This window comes from Leguminivora glycinivorella, chromosome 19, assembly GCF_023078275.1.
Source record: "Leguminivora glycinivorella isolate SPB_JAAS2020 chromosome 19, LegGlyc_1.1, whole genome shotgun sequence".
NCBI classification, from domain to species: domain Eukaryota; kingdom Metazoa; phylum Arthropoda; class Insecta; order Lepidoptera; family Tortricidae; genus Leguminivora; species Leguminivora glycinivorella.
Window position 1 is genome coordinate 9,044,335 of NC_062989.1, and position 17,459 is coordinate 9,061,793.

General features: G+C 36.1%; 3 protein-coding genes across 3 annotated transcripts in view; 2 read left to right on the forward strand and 1 right to left on the reverse strand.

The window, feature by feature from the left end:
• The window catches only part of LOC125236755, a 71,666-nt gene extending 70,357 nt beyond the window's left edge, over nucleotides 1–1,309 (forward strand). The window contains exon 2 of the mRNA XM_048143680.1: nucleotides 1,281–1,309. Coding sequence (XP_047999637.1) covers nucleotides 1,281–1,309 — 29 coding nt within the window. The remainder of the gene's footprint in view (nucleotides 1–1,280) is intronic.
• Nucleotides 1–17,459, forward strand: part of LOC125236681 (uncoordinated protein 58-like) — a 258,598-nt gene that overhangs the window by 74,463 nt on the left and 166,676 nt on the right. The gene's annotated exons all lie outside the window — the stretch shown is intronic.
• LOC125236756 lies at nucleotides 6,434–14,439 on the reverse strand. The gene is made up of 3 exons (XM_048143681.1): nucleotides 14,113–14,439; nucleotides 12,415–12,524; nucleotides 6,434–6,557 (listed from the first exon to the last, which is right to left on the reverse strand). Exons 1-3 carry the CDS (start codon nucleotides 14,437–14,439, stop codon nucleotides 6,434–6,436), a joined length of 561 nt encoding a protein of 186 aa, XP_047999638.1.

Genomic DNA, 17,459 nt, shown 5'->3' on the forward strand with positions numbered 1-17,459 from the left:
TAAAAATTGGTGGCCACAGATATGGTGATTGTCTAAAGGCACGATAATTTTGGCGAATAATATTTTGAAACAGTCTTTAAAACGAAGGTTTTGTACCTACTATATTTTTTCTTTTTCCCCTCACTAGCTCGGAAACACGTGTTTTGTCCTTTAATACCAGCGGGTAAAAACGCATTTTATCCACTAGTGGGTAAAGTAATTTGACCTTGAATAAAGTCAAATTAACTGCTTTAAAATTGATAAAAGTAGGTGAATCTAGTAATAAATTAAGATGATTTACCACCTGGGGAACTACTGGAAGCAGTGATAAACGCATTTTTTGTGTTGTCGTTTCCTCGCTATAGTGAGGGGAAAAGTTTTGTGTTACACTCGGGTGCAAATGTATTTTACTTCTCGTGTGTTAAAAAACTCGCAAGTTCAGGATTCTATTCTAGAACCACTCGCTTCGCTCGTGGTTCAACTATAGAATCCTTTCACTTGCTCGTTTTTCAATTCCACACTCGGCGTTAAAATACAACTTTGCCCCCTTGTATAACAAATAACTATTATTGTGCTAAATAAGATATTTGTTTGAGAATATTGTACGTTTGTAACTAGCGTACTTTCCAATCAAAGCAGATGTGCCTAAAACCGCTTGGTCACAGTCGAGTTTAAGCCTTAATACTTGTATTGTGTTGATCGTAAATATTTCTTAAAAAATATTGTGAAAAAATGAATCTGATCCATTAATAAACAAACTTTGAATCTACTAAATCTACCAAAACAAAATCATAAAATCGACGTCAGATCATAGTGGGGACGCCCAACTCCCAATACGACATGACGCGGCGAATGCATTCAGAATCTGCATGAAAAATGGAAATTGATCCGCGACGAAAAACGACCGCATTTGCGACACAAATACAGCCACTGTCATGGGATCGAACCAAGTATAGGGATTTATTTTTTGTTTTTGTTACGTATAACTTTTTGCATTTATAGAGGGCGTTCAATGTAATTTTGCACAACGGAAATAGATATTTCTAAGCTTTGCATTGCGTTAAAAATGGCATGAAAAATTAGGATTGATCTGACTCTATGTGCGATTTGTCTCAACTACGTTGGATTGTACAAAGTGAAAACGACCCAAGGACCATTAAGTATGTAAAATAAAAACGTCTGCTACAAAAAAATTTTGTAAATTTTCGTAAATATACACTTCTCGCTCTCTTCCTTTGCGCTATCTTGACAGAATTATAACATTTATAACATTAATTCACTGACTAATCTTTCTTTTTCAGGTACGTATCTAAAAACTTCTGGTGAATGATAAGTATATGGATACTTAGGTTAAATAGGAAATTTCACAAGGTCAACCATGTCGATGCTGCGACACGTTTGTGGTGGCTAAATAACCTTCAGAAAACGTAAGTATTACACAGCCTTAAACTCTTAGCTATACCAGCGTTGAAAAATAGCGTCACGTACTAACCTTTCTGGAATGGCCCAATAACAAAAATGTAAACCGTTTACCCGGTTATGAGTTGACGTTACTAACGGTTCAAACTGGGCAAAACAAGAGCTATGCTAAATCTTTGCGAGCCGGCTCACTTTAAGCCTTCAATTGCTAAACCCATATTCAGAACTAGCTTTTCCCCGCGGCGTCGCCCGCGTACTAATCTAATCTTGTTTTCCCATACAACCCAAATTTCACCGCCTTAGGAGGTGAATTTTGATAAATCTTGCCAAGTTTGAAATCTCTAGGACCAGCGATTTCGGCTGTGCGTTGACATGCCAGTCAGTCAGTCAGTCAGTTCCTTCTTTTATATATGTATTTATATATAAGATGGAATTTGGATAATGAAAGATTACTGATAGATTTTAGTTTTTGCTAAATATCTAATGTCCTGTATCAACATAAACCTATTGTGTGATTAGTTGTGATATGATACCGATATTTTTTGACACTGAAGTCTTAATCCATATCTTATCTGGGTCTAATATTTGGCGCATATTAAAGTTCAAATAGGTCTGTAAAATGGATATTAAGAGGGGCATTCTACAAAAAAGTCTGCCTTTTACCAAAGAGGATCGAGTATAATATAGAGAGTTACTGTCGAAGTAAAATGTGTAATCACAGTGCATAGACTGCCATCTCTTGACACAGGCTTAAAACTTTTGAACCTCAGTTTTGATATTTTGGCCCATATTTATTTATTTATTTATTTAAACTTTATTGCATCAGTGAGCGTAAAAAAGGTGTAACAAATATTACTTAAGTTTTTTTCTTAGATTTTATCTTGATATGTGTTAAAATGTCAAATTTATTAATATTAGCGCCATCTAATTGAGCGTACTTTAATTATTCTAAGTAATCTAGTGTAAATGCCATCTAGGCCACCGTAACCTTTTTCTGTATATTAACAAAAAATATGAGGTCGATTTTTCTTAAAGAATTTTATCTGTCTATACGGAGTTATATATGTCTTTGCTTTTACAAACAAAATTGTAATTTGCCATAAACCTGTCGGATGTTCTTTCTTCACCAGTGCTGAAAACTAAAATCATGTCTCTGTCTGAAAATTCTGTAATAAACTGTCCATAATAAAAATGTAAACCGTCTACCCGGTTATGAGTTGACGTTACTAACGGTTCAAACTGGGCAAAACAAGAGCTATGCTAAATCTTTGCGAGCCGGCTCGCTTTAAGCCTTCATAATGGAATATTATGGGTTTTGGCCATTGAAAGATTATTGATGGATTTCAGTTCGATTACATTATTATACGTGAAGTAAGCCCATCACATGAAGTAGCTAGGTTTTTTATACATGTAAAAGAGATTTTGTAGTAGGTATATTAATAACTTATAAGCAGATGTGGGCATTATTTGTAAATCTGTTTATCTACATGATCTTATTTTCCCAGCGAATAAGTTAAAATAAGTAGATTCTCATATTATGTACATGACTTATTCTTTTTTTTGAGTTTCCACAGATGGATAAGAAAAAAAGGCCAATTAACCTTTTTCCCTTATATAATACACCCCCAATAAACTCTAAATAAACACACAGTAAAGTATCAATAAATCACATTGTATAGTGCTGCTTTAGCGATAATATATAGGGCAGTACTTAATCTCTGGTTAAATGTATCGGATCGATCGGAATAGGTTCTTTGGCTTCCCTGGAACAAATGGCTTGTGAAAGGGTTCCGGTTGCGTACTGATAGAAACAAATAACAGGCAAATGGGGTGGGCGTACTAGGTAATTTGTGGGAACAGGTGTTTTGTATGTACAAATACTAGGTACATATACTCGGAGCGGGGTATAGCGAAATTACTGTGACGTATGTTGCCTTGTTAAGTGGACTAGGGGAGAACGTGACTTTGTGAGTTGTGAGCTGTGTAAATAGCTGCGAACATTCTAATGTATGTCGCCTGACGACACATTTGGCGTTACCGTGTGAAGTAATTTTTTTGTGTGTAATATTAGGTATTGTAATTCAATAATGTACTACCGACGGCAGCCTGTTTACCAACTGTTTAAATATTCCAAAGAGAAAATAGTACATTACATCAGAGGCCGGGAAAATGAGGATTTCCGGCCAAGTGGGTATATAGGGATCCTCCACTATAGGGATCCGTTTTCACGCCGAGGCATGTATAGTGCTTTTCTCAAACATACAATGAAATAAAAAAAAATGCTCTAAAGGACAATATTTTATAAAAAAAGTTACTTTGCAGGCCTAGGCCTGAAAAATAATATGAAATCCCTTTACAGTCCTCTCGAGTTGTTGCGCCCAAAAAGCGATACTTCCCAGCCCATTTTAAGGAACGTAAAGACAATATTTCATTGCATGTTTGAGAAAAATATTATACTTACATATTTTTTGTCACAGTAAAATATATTATAGTAAAGTCGCATTGACTGCCATCTTTCGACACACTTTAAAACATTTAGAGCATCAATTTTGACAATAAATATTAAATATGAACGCCATATAACCGACCATCAAGTATCAACCATAGGTTAGGCGCCATCTAAACGAGTATATATTTTCCTTGATGATTCTGCAGGACGTTTTTTTTACCTTATTTTTATTATACATATATATAATACTAGCTTTTGCCTGCGGCTTCGCTCGCGTTAGAAAGAGACAAAAAGTAGCCTATGTCACTCTCCATCCCTTCAACTATCTCCACTTAAAATATCACGTTAATTTGTCGCTCCGTTTTGCCGTGAAAGACGGACAAACAAACAGACACACACACTTTCCCATTTATAATATTAGTATGGATGTTCTGTCTCTGGTACCACAGAGTCGCAGCTTGCAGCTTTCGGGCGTCAATTTTTGTAAGTTGAAGTCAACAAAAACATTAAAATAGCGTCGTTAAGTGATATTTATGGCCAGTTGCATGAACCACATTTTGACAGGCACATCGTCACGCAGGAGATGTCTATGGAACTTCCCATACAATAAAACTTTTACGAACGCTTTAACGATGACAGACGTTTTGATGCAACCGGTCCTTAATTGCAATAACACAAAAATTATGAACACTCAAGGGCCTGAGACATATTTAAAATCACAGGCTTCAGTACAAAATCTGACACGCTCAGCCGCCGTACAAATAGATGAACTTGTTTCTTCTATCTAAATCTAATTCTGTTATTGGTACTAAGTATTATAAACTATTGATAAAAATATCTGGCCCCGTAGCCGAATGGCATTTCTACGACGCAAAACGAAAACGAAACGCCGCGAAAGGTAGCCTAGCTCTGTCGCGCCAATACGCAAGAGCGATAGAGACAGATATCTACGAGCGTTTCGTTTCGTGAGCGTTTCGTGAGCGTTTGTGCCATTTGGCTACGCACCCTGTCACCATTTCTACTTGCAATAAATTACATGTGTACGCATGCGTTTTAAAATCAACAATACAAAATTCTAACTACTCTGCCTTCAATTTAAATGATGGATTTATCAAAAAAACCTTTTATTCGCTCGGAAAACCCCGTCAAAAATAAAGTACGAAGTTCTATTGTCGTCCCTAGACAATATGCCTCATTTTGAGCAACAGTCTTTCTTCATGTTATATTCATGGAAGGCTCTGGAACGAAATGGTTTCCTACTTGGCAACAGGTTCGTTAGTAGTTAGTTAGATAATTATTCTGGTTGAAAATTCAGTGGATTCAATTAAATTTCACGCGCGTACGATAACGAACCGTTTTTGTGATTTTTGTTTGTCTTTTTGATAAACAGTGATGGCGGTTAAGCTAAATATTGATATTGTTTTTATGTGCCTGTTCGGTGTTCAGTTTTTTTACTATTTTATTTAGAATAGCGTCATAAAATTGTTACCTATAAGATAATGCTCTTTCCTACGAGTATAAACTTCATTGTTAAAATTACTGACATGTTTAATTATTAATTTAAAGTAGCTTTTAAATTTTGTTGAATCTGTATTATTGATTGTAATGTTGACTTGAAAAAGTGCCCTTGTGGCCTACTTTTATTTTTATTTTAATCCCACCACTGGACTACAAGTATGATTATTTCAGGATGCCATAGCTAAAATGTGTGTTCAACTTATACCTAGTTTCCATCCATAACTTTGCGGGTTTTCATTTGTAAGTAAATGACGATGATTTGCTTTTGTGTTCACTACTCAAATCCTGCCCTGCAAACTACTTTTTGAATATTTCATTCCTTTATATCTCATCACAACAAGGTTTATCAGGTTTACCAATTTTGTCGGAACATGGCCAAGGCACAAAATTGGACCATGTAAAATATCGGCAAAAACAGTCAGCAGTCACACTAGATGGATTTGGTTCTATCGCGACTTGATCTGACATCAATTCCTCCAAATTTTTAAAAGCCCGCAATCCGAATTCCATATGAACACTTACCGATCCATTACCCAGTTTTCTGCGTCATTTGCGGTAATATTTCATTGCTGGCGAAGGAATCCGTCTGCCACTGCCGATTACGCAACTTTGACAGCTGCCATTTGTAATTGTCGCTGTTCGATGACAGTTGGAGAAATCGCAGTTTCCGTGGCGTGTAACTGATTCAGTGATCTTGGTTTATGGCACAGAATACTTATATTATATAGGTACAAACTTACAATAAAGAAGCCTCATACAAAATTATCTTTGAAACATCTGTAGTCAGAGCTTGGAACAAGATCCCGGGGGACTATGTCGGACCAGTATCAATCAATGTAAGAATAAGTTAGACAAACACACTGTAAATTATATATAACACTGAAATCTCCGCGGTACCCAGCCCAGTATAATAAACCCGAAATTTGACAACGCGCTGCAGAGGTTTAGTGCTGAATCGTGTCTCCTTTATAATGTTTGTCACTGCATTTTTTCCCAAAAATAGGGAATTTTGGGTTGTCAAAAATCCAGTAATTTATGCACCAAAAAGAGCGTCTAATTGTGCCCAACCTACCCATCAGTGTATTTTCTGGACCAGCCTCGTTCCAAATAATTCATGTCTAGCAAAGTTTCGTAATTTTCTTCTGTCCGCACCAATGTAAATTCACCCTTCATGAACAGACACTCCACAGACCTACAACGTTAAATAAGTTGTATTATATTATAACGCCAATGTGCGCTTTCGAGATCTTCTATAAGCAATTTCGAGTTCTATTAAGACGTAAGTATTCTTAGTCACTGCTGAGAGGTCGAACGCTATTGGCCAGGACCACAGATCCTGCATCGCTTCTCTGTGTGAAGTTGTGAACATTAATTAACATTTAAATAACAAATAAATTCATGAACCCGTTTTTATTGTTTAATTTTTATTGCCCGCCGCATGTTTTAGCTACCTACCAGATATACAGAGTGGGGCCTGTAACAAAGGAGAAGAATTGAACTGTAGGCTTTTCTCCTTAAACTGATCAACATTTGTTCAGTGACTTTTAAAAATTATGAAGTCTTTAAATTTTTAATTTTTCATACAAAATAAATATTAGCTTCAATGTACGCCATTATTGTTGTCATTGACGTTGTCTGTCACACTTTAGACTTAACAGAATTCGTAATACATTATACCTCTTAGAAAAAACTTTCAAGGGTGATAAAAATCAAAATACAATTGTTATTTTTAAAAGTCGCCGAACAAATGTTGATCAGTATAAGGAGAATAGCCTAGAGTTCAATTCTTCGCCTTTGTTACAGGCCCCACTCTGTATTATATTAAAACACACGACTGAACTCGCGAAAAGTTTTAACTTAACAAAATATTATACAGACACTAATGTGAGTTGGGTGGGTGCCAATTCGAATCCAGGCCGTTGCTCTTTTTTGATCCGCAGTTGTAAGTTTTCATTGGGTGGAGTTATTACCAAAAGTCTGGAAATAAAACATTTCAATTCTTTGAGAATAATGCGATACACATAGCTTTGTAGAGAGAGAATATACCTACCTAGTTAAAAAATGGCACAAATAGTCGCAAAAAATCTAGGGTATTTTAACTGTAAAGTTAATACAAAGTGAGTCAGTGTTTACAAAAGAAATAATATTTCTCCGGCTTAATTAAGTAACGTTTTTGCTTTATTTACTATTGTGATCAAAGGATGTAAGATAGAAAGAAGAATTTTATTATAAAATAAAACTATGGAAACGGATTACGAGTAAATCGCGTATAATGAATTTACATTTACCCGTTGACCACGAACGCTGGAAAGTGTTCGAAACGCCAGGATGAATTGTAAATTTATTATACGCGATTTAATCCGTTTCCATTGTTTTATTTCATGAGTAACTATCGCGGTAACCGAAGATAATATTAATTTTATTATAATTTAACGCTTTTTTTGATGCTACCCCATCTCACTAGTCCAAGACATGTTACTTAACGTGCCTCTATCGAACTTTCTAAGGGCCATTTTTACTGAAAAACGTCGTACAGTCAACAACACAGCTGTGAATATAGACAAAGTGCCAAATATATGTATACACACCTTAATGTATAGCCAATATAATTATGTAGGTATACATATTTTTGCCACTTTGTCCGTATTCATGGAATTCCTTGCCGGCGGCTATATTTCCGAGCTCGAGTGAACAGGAATCTTCTGGCAAGCGAGCTCACTCCCTCGTAGGCCACGTCTTTGCCTTTGGCCAGTTCAGTGGCCAAGAGTAAGCCCATTTATAATAAACTAGCTTTTGCCCGCGGCTTCGCTCGCATTAGAAAGAGACAAAAAGTAGCCTATGTCACTCTCCATCCCTTCTACTATCTCCAATTTAAAAACCACGTCAGTTCGTCGCTCCGTTTTGCCGTGAAAGACGGACAAACAAACAGACACACGCACTTTCCCATTTATAATATTAGTATGGATAAATAAAATATGCACAGCCGTGTTGTCACCTATTACATTACTCGCTACTCGTTCGAATTCTTTTCCATGCTTTGTACCTTTTAAAATGTCTGCCTTTGTTTTCAATGTACTTTAACTAGAGGTCTCTGTATTTTAAGATCTCCGCCATTTTGGTTGCAAAATTCAACGTAAATATTTAAAAAAATAATATGTAGGTTTATTTATTGTATTTGTGTATGTTTATTTTATAATAGTAGGTATCGACTTGTATTTAATCATTACAATCTCATACTGGCTCTATAATATTGTGCACCAAACTAACTATCTCTGTTTTGCCCAATGGTTGACTGGTAGAGAATGCCTTAAGGCGTTAAGTCCGCCATTTGTACTTTTTATTGATAATTTGTGCAATAAAGTTTAAATAAATAAATAAAAAAGCTGATTACGAAAATGTCTCCCCTTTTCTCGAGGGTTCAGAAATGCGATTTGTTCGAAGAGTCGGGTACCTATACTATACAGAATCATTTTTATTCAAGATATAAACAAGACCTTAAACTTGACTGATATAAATTCTACGCAGAACAGTGGCCTGATTCACCACAGTGACAATTGTCGTCCGAGAGTGACATTTCGCCGTGCAATCGCTGTACAAAAAGTAATTGCTATTGTACTCTTTTATTTTAATATCAAAATTGTATTGAGAGATCAATAAACTAAACTAAACTAAACTAAACTAAACTGAACTGAACTGAACTGAACTGAACTGAACTGAACTAAACTAACAACCCGCCTGTTCAACAAGGAGATATTGACTCTGAGTAACAATGTTATCGACCCAAAAACAGGCACAGAATTATCAGTGTCATAGGACACAGTAGTACTAAAGTAAAGATTAAACAAAAAGGATATTTATGGTCACAGACAATAATGTAATTAGACTAATTAGTATTAATTTTACCTGCACTACAAAATTTTGTGAAAATAAATGAAAAAATTCAAATGGTTTGACGTGATCAAAATTTTAGACTCGTGGAAGCACTAACTTTCCCTAAAAGTTCTCTGTGCTAGCTCTTTCAAAGTGTTAATTATATTCCTCCACCTTTTCCTTTGACTCATTTGCGCCAGAAACCTTCGCTTTAATTCGAAATTAATAATTTTAATATCCTGCAAAAGTTTTGGCACGACACCAAATGGGTGATCAAAACACTGAAATCTGATATCTTAAAGTTGGCAAGCCAGTGGAAGAAAATAATCCGGTTTTTATGTACTTTAGTAATTGGTTTTTAAGACAGGCCTTCTACTTCTTTTTAATAAATTTATAGATATGCTTCTTTTAATAAATTTATAAGAATGTTTATGACTTCTAACATACAATAAATAATTATGAATATGAATATGAATAACTAGTTTAGAAGCGCTGATGGCCTAACGGTAGGAGCGTACGACTTTCAATCCAGAGGTCACGACTCACGGGTTCGAGTTTGTCGAATTTGTGCAAAATATCACATTTACCAGTTGCTTTGCGATGAAGGAGAACATCGTGAGGAAACCGGACTATTCCCGATAAGGCCTAGTTACCCTTCGGTTTGGAAAGTCAGATTTCAGTCGCTTTCGTATAACTAAGAGCCTACGCCAAATCTTGAGATTAGTTGTCAAAGCCGACCCCAGACTCCATTAACCGTGGTAAGGAGGATTATTATGGATGAGGTATGCTTCTAAGGTGTGAGGAAGATATTACTGCGACATAAGTTTGACTCTGAGTCAAAAGTGAAGTTTACATAAGAACTTTTTCACACGTAAAGTCAGCTGCAGAGAAAAGGAGACCCCCTGCCATATAAATTTGTTGGCAAGGGGGTCTAATTTTCTCTGGAGCTGACTGTAAATATCCGAGTAATATCATATCTTGATCTTATATTCAAAATATGGTTAATTTGTAATCGGGCCGCGAGTGATACAACTATTTACACTCTAGGAGTAATAAGTAAGTAAATATAGGAGTAATAAAAGTAAATAAGTATTTAAAATGGATTAATCTACTCTTTATTTCGTAACATAAATAAAAATTTACCTGTAATTTTTCATTAATAATATTGGAAGTAAAACAACAAAAATGATAATAATCGTCTTATTAATTTCCTAGCAATTTATCTTTATTAAATGGAAAAGCCAATGAAGAATATTCAATATTTCCCAAAAATATGATATAAAATTACCAATTATAATATACCGACAAAAAAAAGTTTTTATTATAATGAGTAAGCCGATATTCCTTGTAGAGTGCGCTAATGGTTCATTTTTCGGAACTTTATATTTAATAAACTATTTGGTTTATTTTATTTTTAGTTATTAACTTATGGGCAGGACATGTCTGCCGAATGCATCCAGATCGGTGGGCCAAATTGGCTACCGACTGGATACCACCGATTAGCCGGGGCAGAGGTAGGCCAAAGAAAAGATGGCGGTACGACCTCGACGCATTTTGCAGCGACTGACCTGAGCAGGCGGCAAATCGTGATGGGTGGCGGAAAAACGGGGAGGCCTTTGCCCAGCAGTGGGACACAATTATAGGCTAGAAAAAAAAACTTAATATATTATTTACTTTAACATACTTACCTAAAGAACTGGTCTTATATTCTACTGGTTGTATATTAAATAATCATAATTGTTTGCAAGACCTTTTGGTTCATAATGAAATAAATAAATATAAAATATTCCCTTTAAAATCTCGGGATTAGTTTTCAAAGCGGACCCCAGGCTGCATGAGCCATCCAAGTGTTTCACGAAAGCAGACATTTGGGGTGCGAAGATTGCTTTACCTGTTTCCCCTCTTTGGGAAGTCCCTTTTAGGAAATAAGTGTTAATTCCAAATCAGGTTGCGAAGTACAATGGCATAAATCACCTATTCAGGGTCCATCGAACGTAGACAAGCAATAGGGGCGTATTTTACCTTCCTATCTACTTTAACAGTCAATAAAATTTATCAGTAAGGCATTTCAAACTACCTAATTTATCAGTTAGACAGTTTTCAAAATCTATCACCTCACAATTATGGTGTATGTAGCAATTTTTTAGCCCTAATGTAAAATTTTAGAGGAAGTCATAATATATTTGTACCATAATTCTATTACACAGTACAATTTTGAACATATTGTTTAGGCTACCGTATCTTTTCTCGACCATCTATTAATTACATTTTTTCAGTAAGTAAAATATTTTTTAATGATGATGAACTATATCTTGTTAAGTGTTCCCATATAAAATGCTTCAAAGACTGCGCCAAGAGGGACATGGCATATTTTAAAATTGACTACAAAACTGGGAGAAGCTTGCGGAGAAGCGGACGGAGTGGCGAAAGTGCGTTGGAGATGGTCGCAAGTTCGTCGATGAGACCTGGTTTGCGGCACTTGCTGACAAAAGGGAAAGAAGACACCATAGCGAAACGTCGCAATCGGTTGCAAGCTTCCCTTGTCAGCTATGTGGCAAAATGTGTCGCTCTCGCATAGGTCTCTTTAGTCATCAAAAGCGATGTCTCTCGGATATTGCACCATAAAATCGTCTGAAATAGACGCTAAGGCCAGTAGTAGTAGTAGTATACAATAGAAGGATATTACCGCAAGTTTTTTTTTTTCAAGAGTAGGCACTTGTTAGTTTTATATGAGTTTGATTTTCGCATTTTCCTAAGTAAGTATATTAAATATTTTACTATTGAAATGCAACTGTAAAAATGATATTTTTTGGATTAATAGTAACAAAAGTGTTTTAATGAGACACACCTAAATTTTGCATATAAAATCGTATCAACAAAATAAATACTAATTAATTAAAATAAGAATACTGTTTTCTATACTGTGTACTGTGACATCGTTCTCGGATGATTAGCAATTAAATTCACCCAACGATAGGACTCAACCTAACCTAATACCGATCGAAACCGATTACGTGAGGCGACCAATCATTTCCCGTCTAGCTCACACTTGATCCGAGCAAAAAGGACAGCAAAGCGAATGTGATCCGGATCGCCTCTAGTTTTGTAACGATCTGATTGAAAGTCCCGATTCGGTTTTGAAATGGCGACATTCTAGTTTGCGCCGATTTTGCGCTTACCTTTCGATCGTTATCAGAATTGGGTTCATTTCGCCGTTTTCGGCGGTTGTGCCTTTGATCTGTTTTTTGTTGGACGCTCTAGATTGGTTTGCAGTTACTTTTAAGTTTCGCTGAAATAGTTTATAGATTAACTTTTTCCTTTCCGTTTTATCGCGCTCTCTTACTCCGTAGATTATACGTACCATTTATTCTTTATCGCTCTATGTGATTTTTTCCGATCAGTAAATGTTCACTTCAGTAAAGCGTTCCTTGTCAATTTTATCATCGTCTCGGACAGTTTATCCATACTAATATTATAAATGGGAAAGTGTGTGTGTCTGTTTGTTACTCCGTCTTTCGCGGCAAAACGGAGATGAATTGACGAGATTTTTTAAATGGAGATAGTTGAAGGGATGGAAAGTGACAGGCTACTTTTTTCTCTTTCAACGCGAGCGAAACCGCGGATAAAAGCTAGTTTACATATATATTTATATGTCGACATATCACATAATTTATAGGTACTAGTTTTGAAAATACTATATGATAGTCGTTCACTTGCAAATAGTAAGTATATTCGTTGTGTTGAACAATATTAAACCTCAATTCCTACAGAATTCCGATACGAATTCTCCAAAAAATGATCATGCCTAATGAAAATGAAGTCTAATTTCATTCATTAAACTTGATGAAATGGAATTACGCCCGAAAGGAGATCATTTTGTCGACGGCTAAGACTAGTTTGAAAAATTAACGACCCTCGAATTTTAAGGAAAATTTGTGTCGCTAATCTTTCCCTGAGGAGCAATTTAGTTAAACTCTGTTGCTAAAGAAATTAAAGTAGCTATTGTGTAAGTTTTCAAATTACTTACTTAGGTTTGAACGCAAAGAAAAAAAAATACCTAACAAATTTAAGGCAAGTACAAAACTCTCAGGTATGACACGGATACAGTCTTGTCAACATCATATTTATTTAGAGAATCAAATAAGGCTTCAGAAGCAAAAAATGCTAAAGAAAAAAGAAGTGCTGACCATGTAAGTATGGATTTATGTATGTTTAGAGAAGTTATTCAGAATGTTACTGTAGATACTTTTAGTGCGTTGTGGAAATATTTCAGTATTAGGTATTACTTATTTGGGAGTTTTGGGACAATAAGTGAGAAACTTTTTTAACGTATTGCAGCTCGTTTAAAATTTTCTAAGTCTTTCTCGTTTAGTTTATCTGATGTTACTCTTTGATATATTATTATTATTTATTTATTTATTTAATAAAACATCTTACATAGAAACTTAAATGTAAATACAATGTCCCCCAAAACTGTTTACACAGTTTGACTGTGGGATCTGGGTGAGTCTAAAGGTACATAATTATAATTAGTTGTCATGTAATGAATACAGATCTATTGATTCCACTAAAGATATATAGATACATTTTAGGGTGCTTACTGGTATTCTATAGCTAAGGTGATAAAATCTACCGAGTAGGACTCTTAATTTACTACATAAATGCTCTATATGAGAAGACCATGAAAAGTTTTCATCTATTTTCATACCGAGGTAAGTGATGCATTTAACTCTCTCAATCGGCTTACATCGGCACGAAACTAGATTATTATGCAAACAAGAGAAGTCACGCGTAACTATTGTAGGGTCTGACGAACAGGAAGGGGTTAAGTAAGGTGAGTGTAAAATGAGCAATTTGGTTTTTTCTGAATTTAATACTATGCCATTATCGTGCGACCACTTGAGTACGGCGTCGACGTCCTGCTGCACCGCGCGGCAGACGCCGGCGAGGTCGTCGGCGGCGCCGGCGCGCAGCACGCACAGGTCGTCGGCGAACATGTGCGGCGAGCAGTGCCGCAGCACTCCGCACAGGCTGTTCACGTGCAGCAAGTAGCACACGGGACCGCAGCCCGAGCCCTGCGGCACCCCACACCGCACTGCCTGCTCGTCGCCGACCGTCGATCCCACCTTCACGCGGTAGGAGCGCGCGGTGAGATAGTCACTGAACCACTGGCTCAGTGGCTCGCCCACCCCGCACTCCCTCATGGCATCGATAAGTGTATTAGTTTCAAGGTGTCAAATGCCTTCCGAAAATCGAAAAATACAGCCACGACTACTTTTTTATCTGCTAAATAACCATTTATTTCATTTGTAAAATTTGACAGTAGCGTATTTGTACTTTTGCCCTTTTGGAAACCATGTTGACACCTGTTTAATATACTGTTTTTCTGTAAATATGATCCCAATTGATTAACAATACACTTCTCGATTACCTTGTCTACGCTAGAAAGTATCGCTATAGGCCGATAGTTGGAATAGGATTTATAATCACCTTTTTTATGTATAGGTCGAATTATTGCTTGTTTAAGACCACCAGGGAAGCAAGATTGGGTTACTGACATATATCTAGGGAATGTCTTGTTTATTTCAGTAGGTTTGTTTTCACATATTTTTTTTTGTTTTCTCTGTTCAAATCTCGCGTAATTTGACATGTATTTTGGTACATAAACTATCTATTAATTAAATAGTAGGTGCCCACGTAATTGCTGCTTTTGATTCCTGATTTATTTGATTTTACTTTCTAAGAAAATTTAGGCATGTAGTGTAAATACAAACCACAAACTATCCCTGCTCATTTCGAAGGTAATTACTCCGTGTCCCTGTAATCAAAATTTGATAGCGGTTCTCTAATACCTTAATACGGACGTGCAACCGTTCCACGATAATTTATGCAAATACCGCGAACAGTGTGCGAAACGAACAGTGTTCGTACAACGAGAAAATTTATTTGTACACAGCAGCTTTGATGACAAGGTGGTTTGATGTTATGATTAAAACCGCAGAAAATTTAAAATGAAACTGAATACATCCGGCTATATTTCCGAGCTCATATAACCCGGCAACCTTCAAATCAAGGGTGAACAGGCATCTTCTGGGCGAGCTCACTGCCATCGTAGGCCACGTCTTTGCCTTTGGCTAGTCTGTGGCCAAGAGTAAGCCCATTTATAATAAATAATAATAAGTAGGGCTAATATAGCTACCAAGTGGATGCCGACGAAGAAGTTTGATCGGGGTAGTCCGTGGCAAAGATGGCGGGATGACAGTGATGTCTTTTTAAGCAAATAGCCCAAAAACGCCCACGGGAGTTATTGAAAACCAGGGAAAAGGCCTCTATGCAGCCGTGGGCTACTACAATCGACTAAGAAAACAAATATATGTATCAGGTCCACTTATGTAAAAAAAATACGGTACAGCGTGGTAAATGGGGGGCAATTTTAACTAATCCATTTTTTCCATTATTACACTATGATGTTGAGTTCTACATATATCAACTGAACACGCCTACCATCTATAACCAGTGGACACTCAATTTCATAATGCAAACATTGTAAAACATGGAAAAAATGGACCAGTTACATTTGCCTCCCAGTCGAGATTTGTCCTGTTACGCTGTACCTGTTATTGCTACAAATTTTTGACTTTTATAATATAGAAAAAAATACACCGAAGGGCTTTTTCTTGTAAATCGACACATCGTCACAGAAACTTACGGTAAAAGCACCTGTGCATTATACGTACACTAATGGCTAATAAGGGGATAGTGAAATGAAAATTTTAGCCCGTCACCACACGGGCAAAATAAACGGTTAAATTGTAAAGTTCAAAAAACGTCTACTGCTTTCGTGCGTTGTACCTGACGCATAGAATTTTTATTTACTGCGTATAAAGCGTTACTGTGGTATTTTTCAGTTTCAGGCCAACCGTGGTATTAGGAGGATCCGTTACGCGTAGCGTAAAATTATTCAAACTAAAATGCAAAACTAGACCCTACCTTTATAATTATATCGTATTTCAAGGCCACACAGAAAATACTATTTTGCAAAGGTAAACACGTAATTTATTATAATTATGTCAACGTTTATTCAGGATTATTTTTATGACTGGCAATATTTTCACGATATTATGAGCTGGCTATGTCAAAAAATAATAAAACATTAACATGCCTAGACTCCACTAGTTTTATTTCATCTTAGAATGTCTCTAACGGGTGATTTATTTAATTACTCTTTGCACTGACGATCGCATGGTGTCCATAATTTGAGGAAATTTGGGAAAATATTGGGTAAAATTAAAGATTTTTTTTTGAATTTTGCATCAGTGTATATTGCCGGTTATAAAATTTACACACTATATTAATAGGACTTTCACTTAGACAAGAAACCTCTTAGAATCAGAAGTAAACAATACTTAATGTACAAATTTATCCGTGTGGTGACGGGTTAGAAATTTCACCAATCCCTTGTTCCGCTTGTAGCCTCCAATATTTTACTTTTCAAAAAACTTTCCGCAACACTAGAACCCAGTCACCATACCCCTAATACCTTAGATTAAACATGTAGATTTATACTGCACCCAACTACTGAGCCCTAATCCAACGTAATACGGCTCAAATTGGATCTCCGGAAATAGGCCATGTAATGAAGGCCCAGTTGTTACACGTCCGGGAATGATAAAGTGTACTCCAGGCTGGAGCAAAATGTAGGAAAATATTTCTGTGGAGTTAGAAGGAATGTGTGAAATCGGGCCAAGTGACTTGAGCTGGGACTAAATCTTGTGGCTTAGGTTAACATGTGTAGGACAAACTTTGTAGACACAGTGGCAGCTGATTAATTTGGACCGGGATAGTTGGAGACACTTAATAATTGTGACCAAATAGCCAGACAACTAGAGAGAACATGTGAAATTATTTTAATGTTTATAAATTATGCACAATTATGTTTGATGAAATTCGAGCTTCATATCTTATTTATAGAAAAATATACTCTTTTTTTTGGCATCGCCATTCATAACGTAAGAGGAAAATATTTAATTAAAATGGAAGAAAATGGACTAGTGTTTGTAGTGTATATCTAAAATGTATATGAGTAGATACCTACTGATCATTACTTTTGATTTTGTGAAGCTTTTAGAATATGGATGGTACCTACGACGTGTTAATGTGAAATAATGGTATATTACATAGGTACCTAATTTATTTAGGTATATTTTTTTATAAGACGTAGTCA

Coding starts and splice junctions, on each gene's coding strand:
- LOC125236756 (XM_048143681.1), bottom strand. CDS start 14,439: ATGAGGGAGTGCGGGGTGGGCGAGCCACTGAGCCAGTGGTTCAGTGAC. Junction 12,525..14,112: donor GGTCGCACGATAATGGCATA/GTATTAAATTCA, acceptor AAACTATTTCAG/CGAAACTTAAAAGTAACTGC. Junction 6,558..12,414: donor ATTCTGATAACGATCGAAAG/GTAAGCGCAAAA, acceptor TTAACGTTGTAG/GTCTGTGGAGTGTCTGTTCA.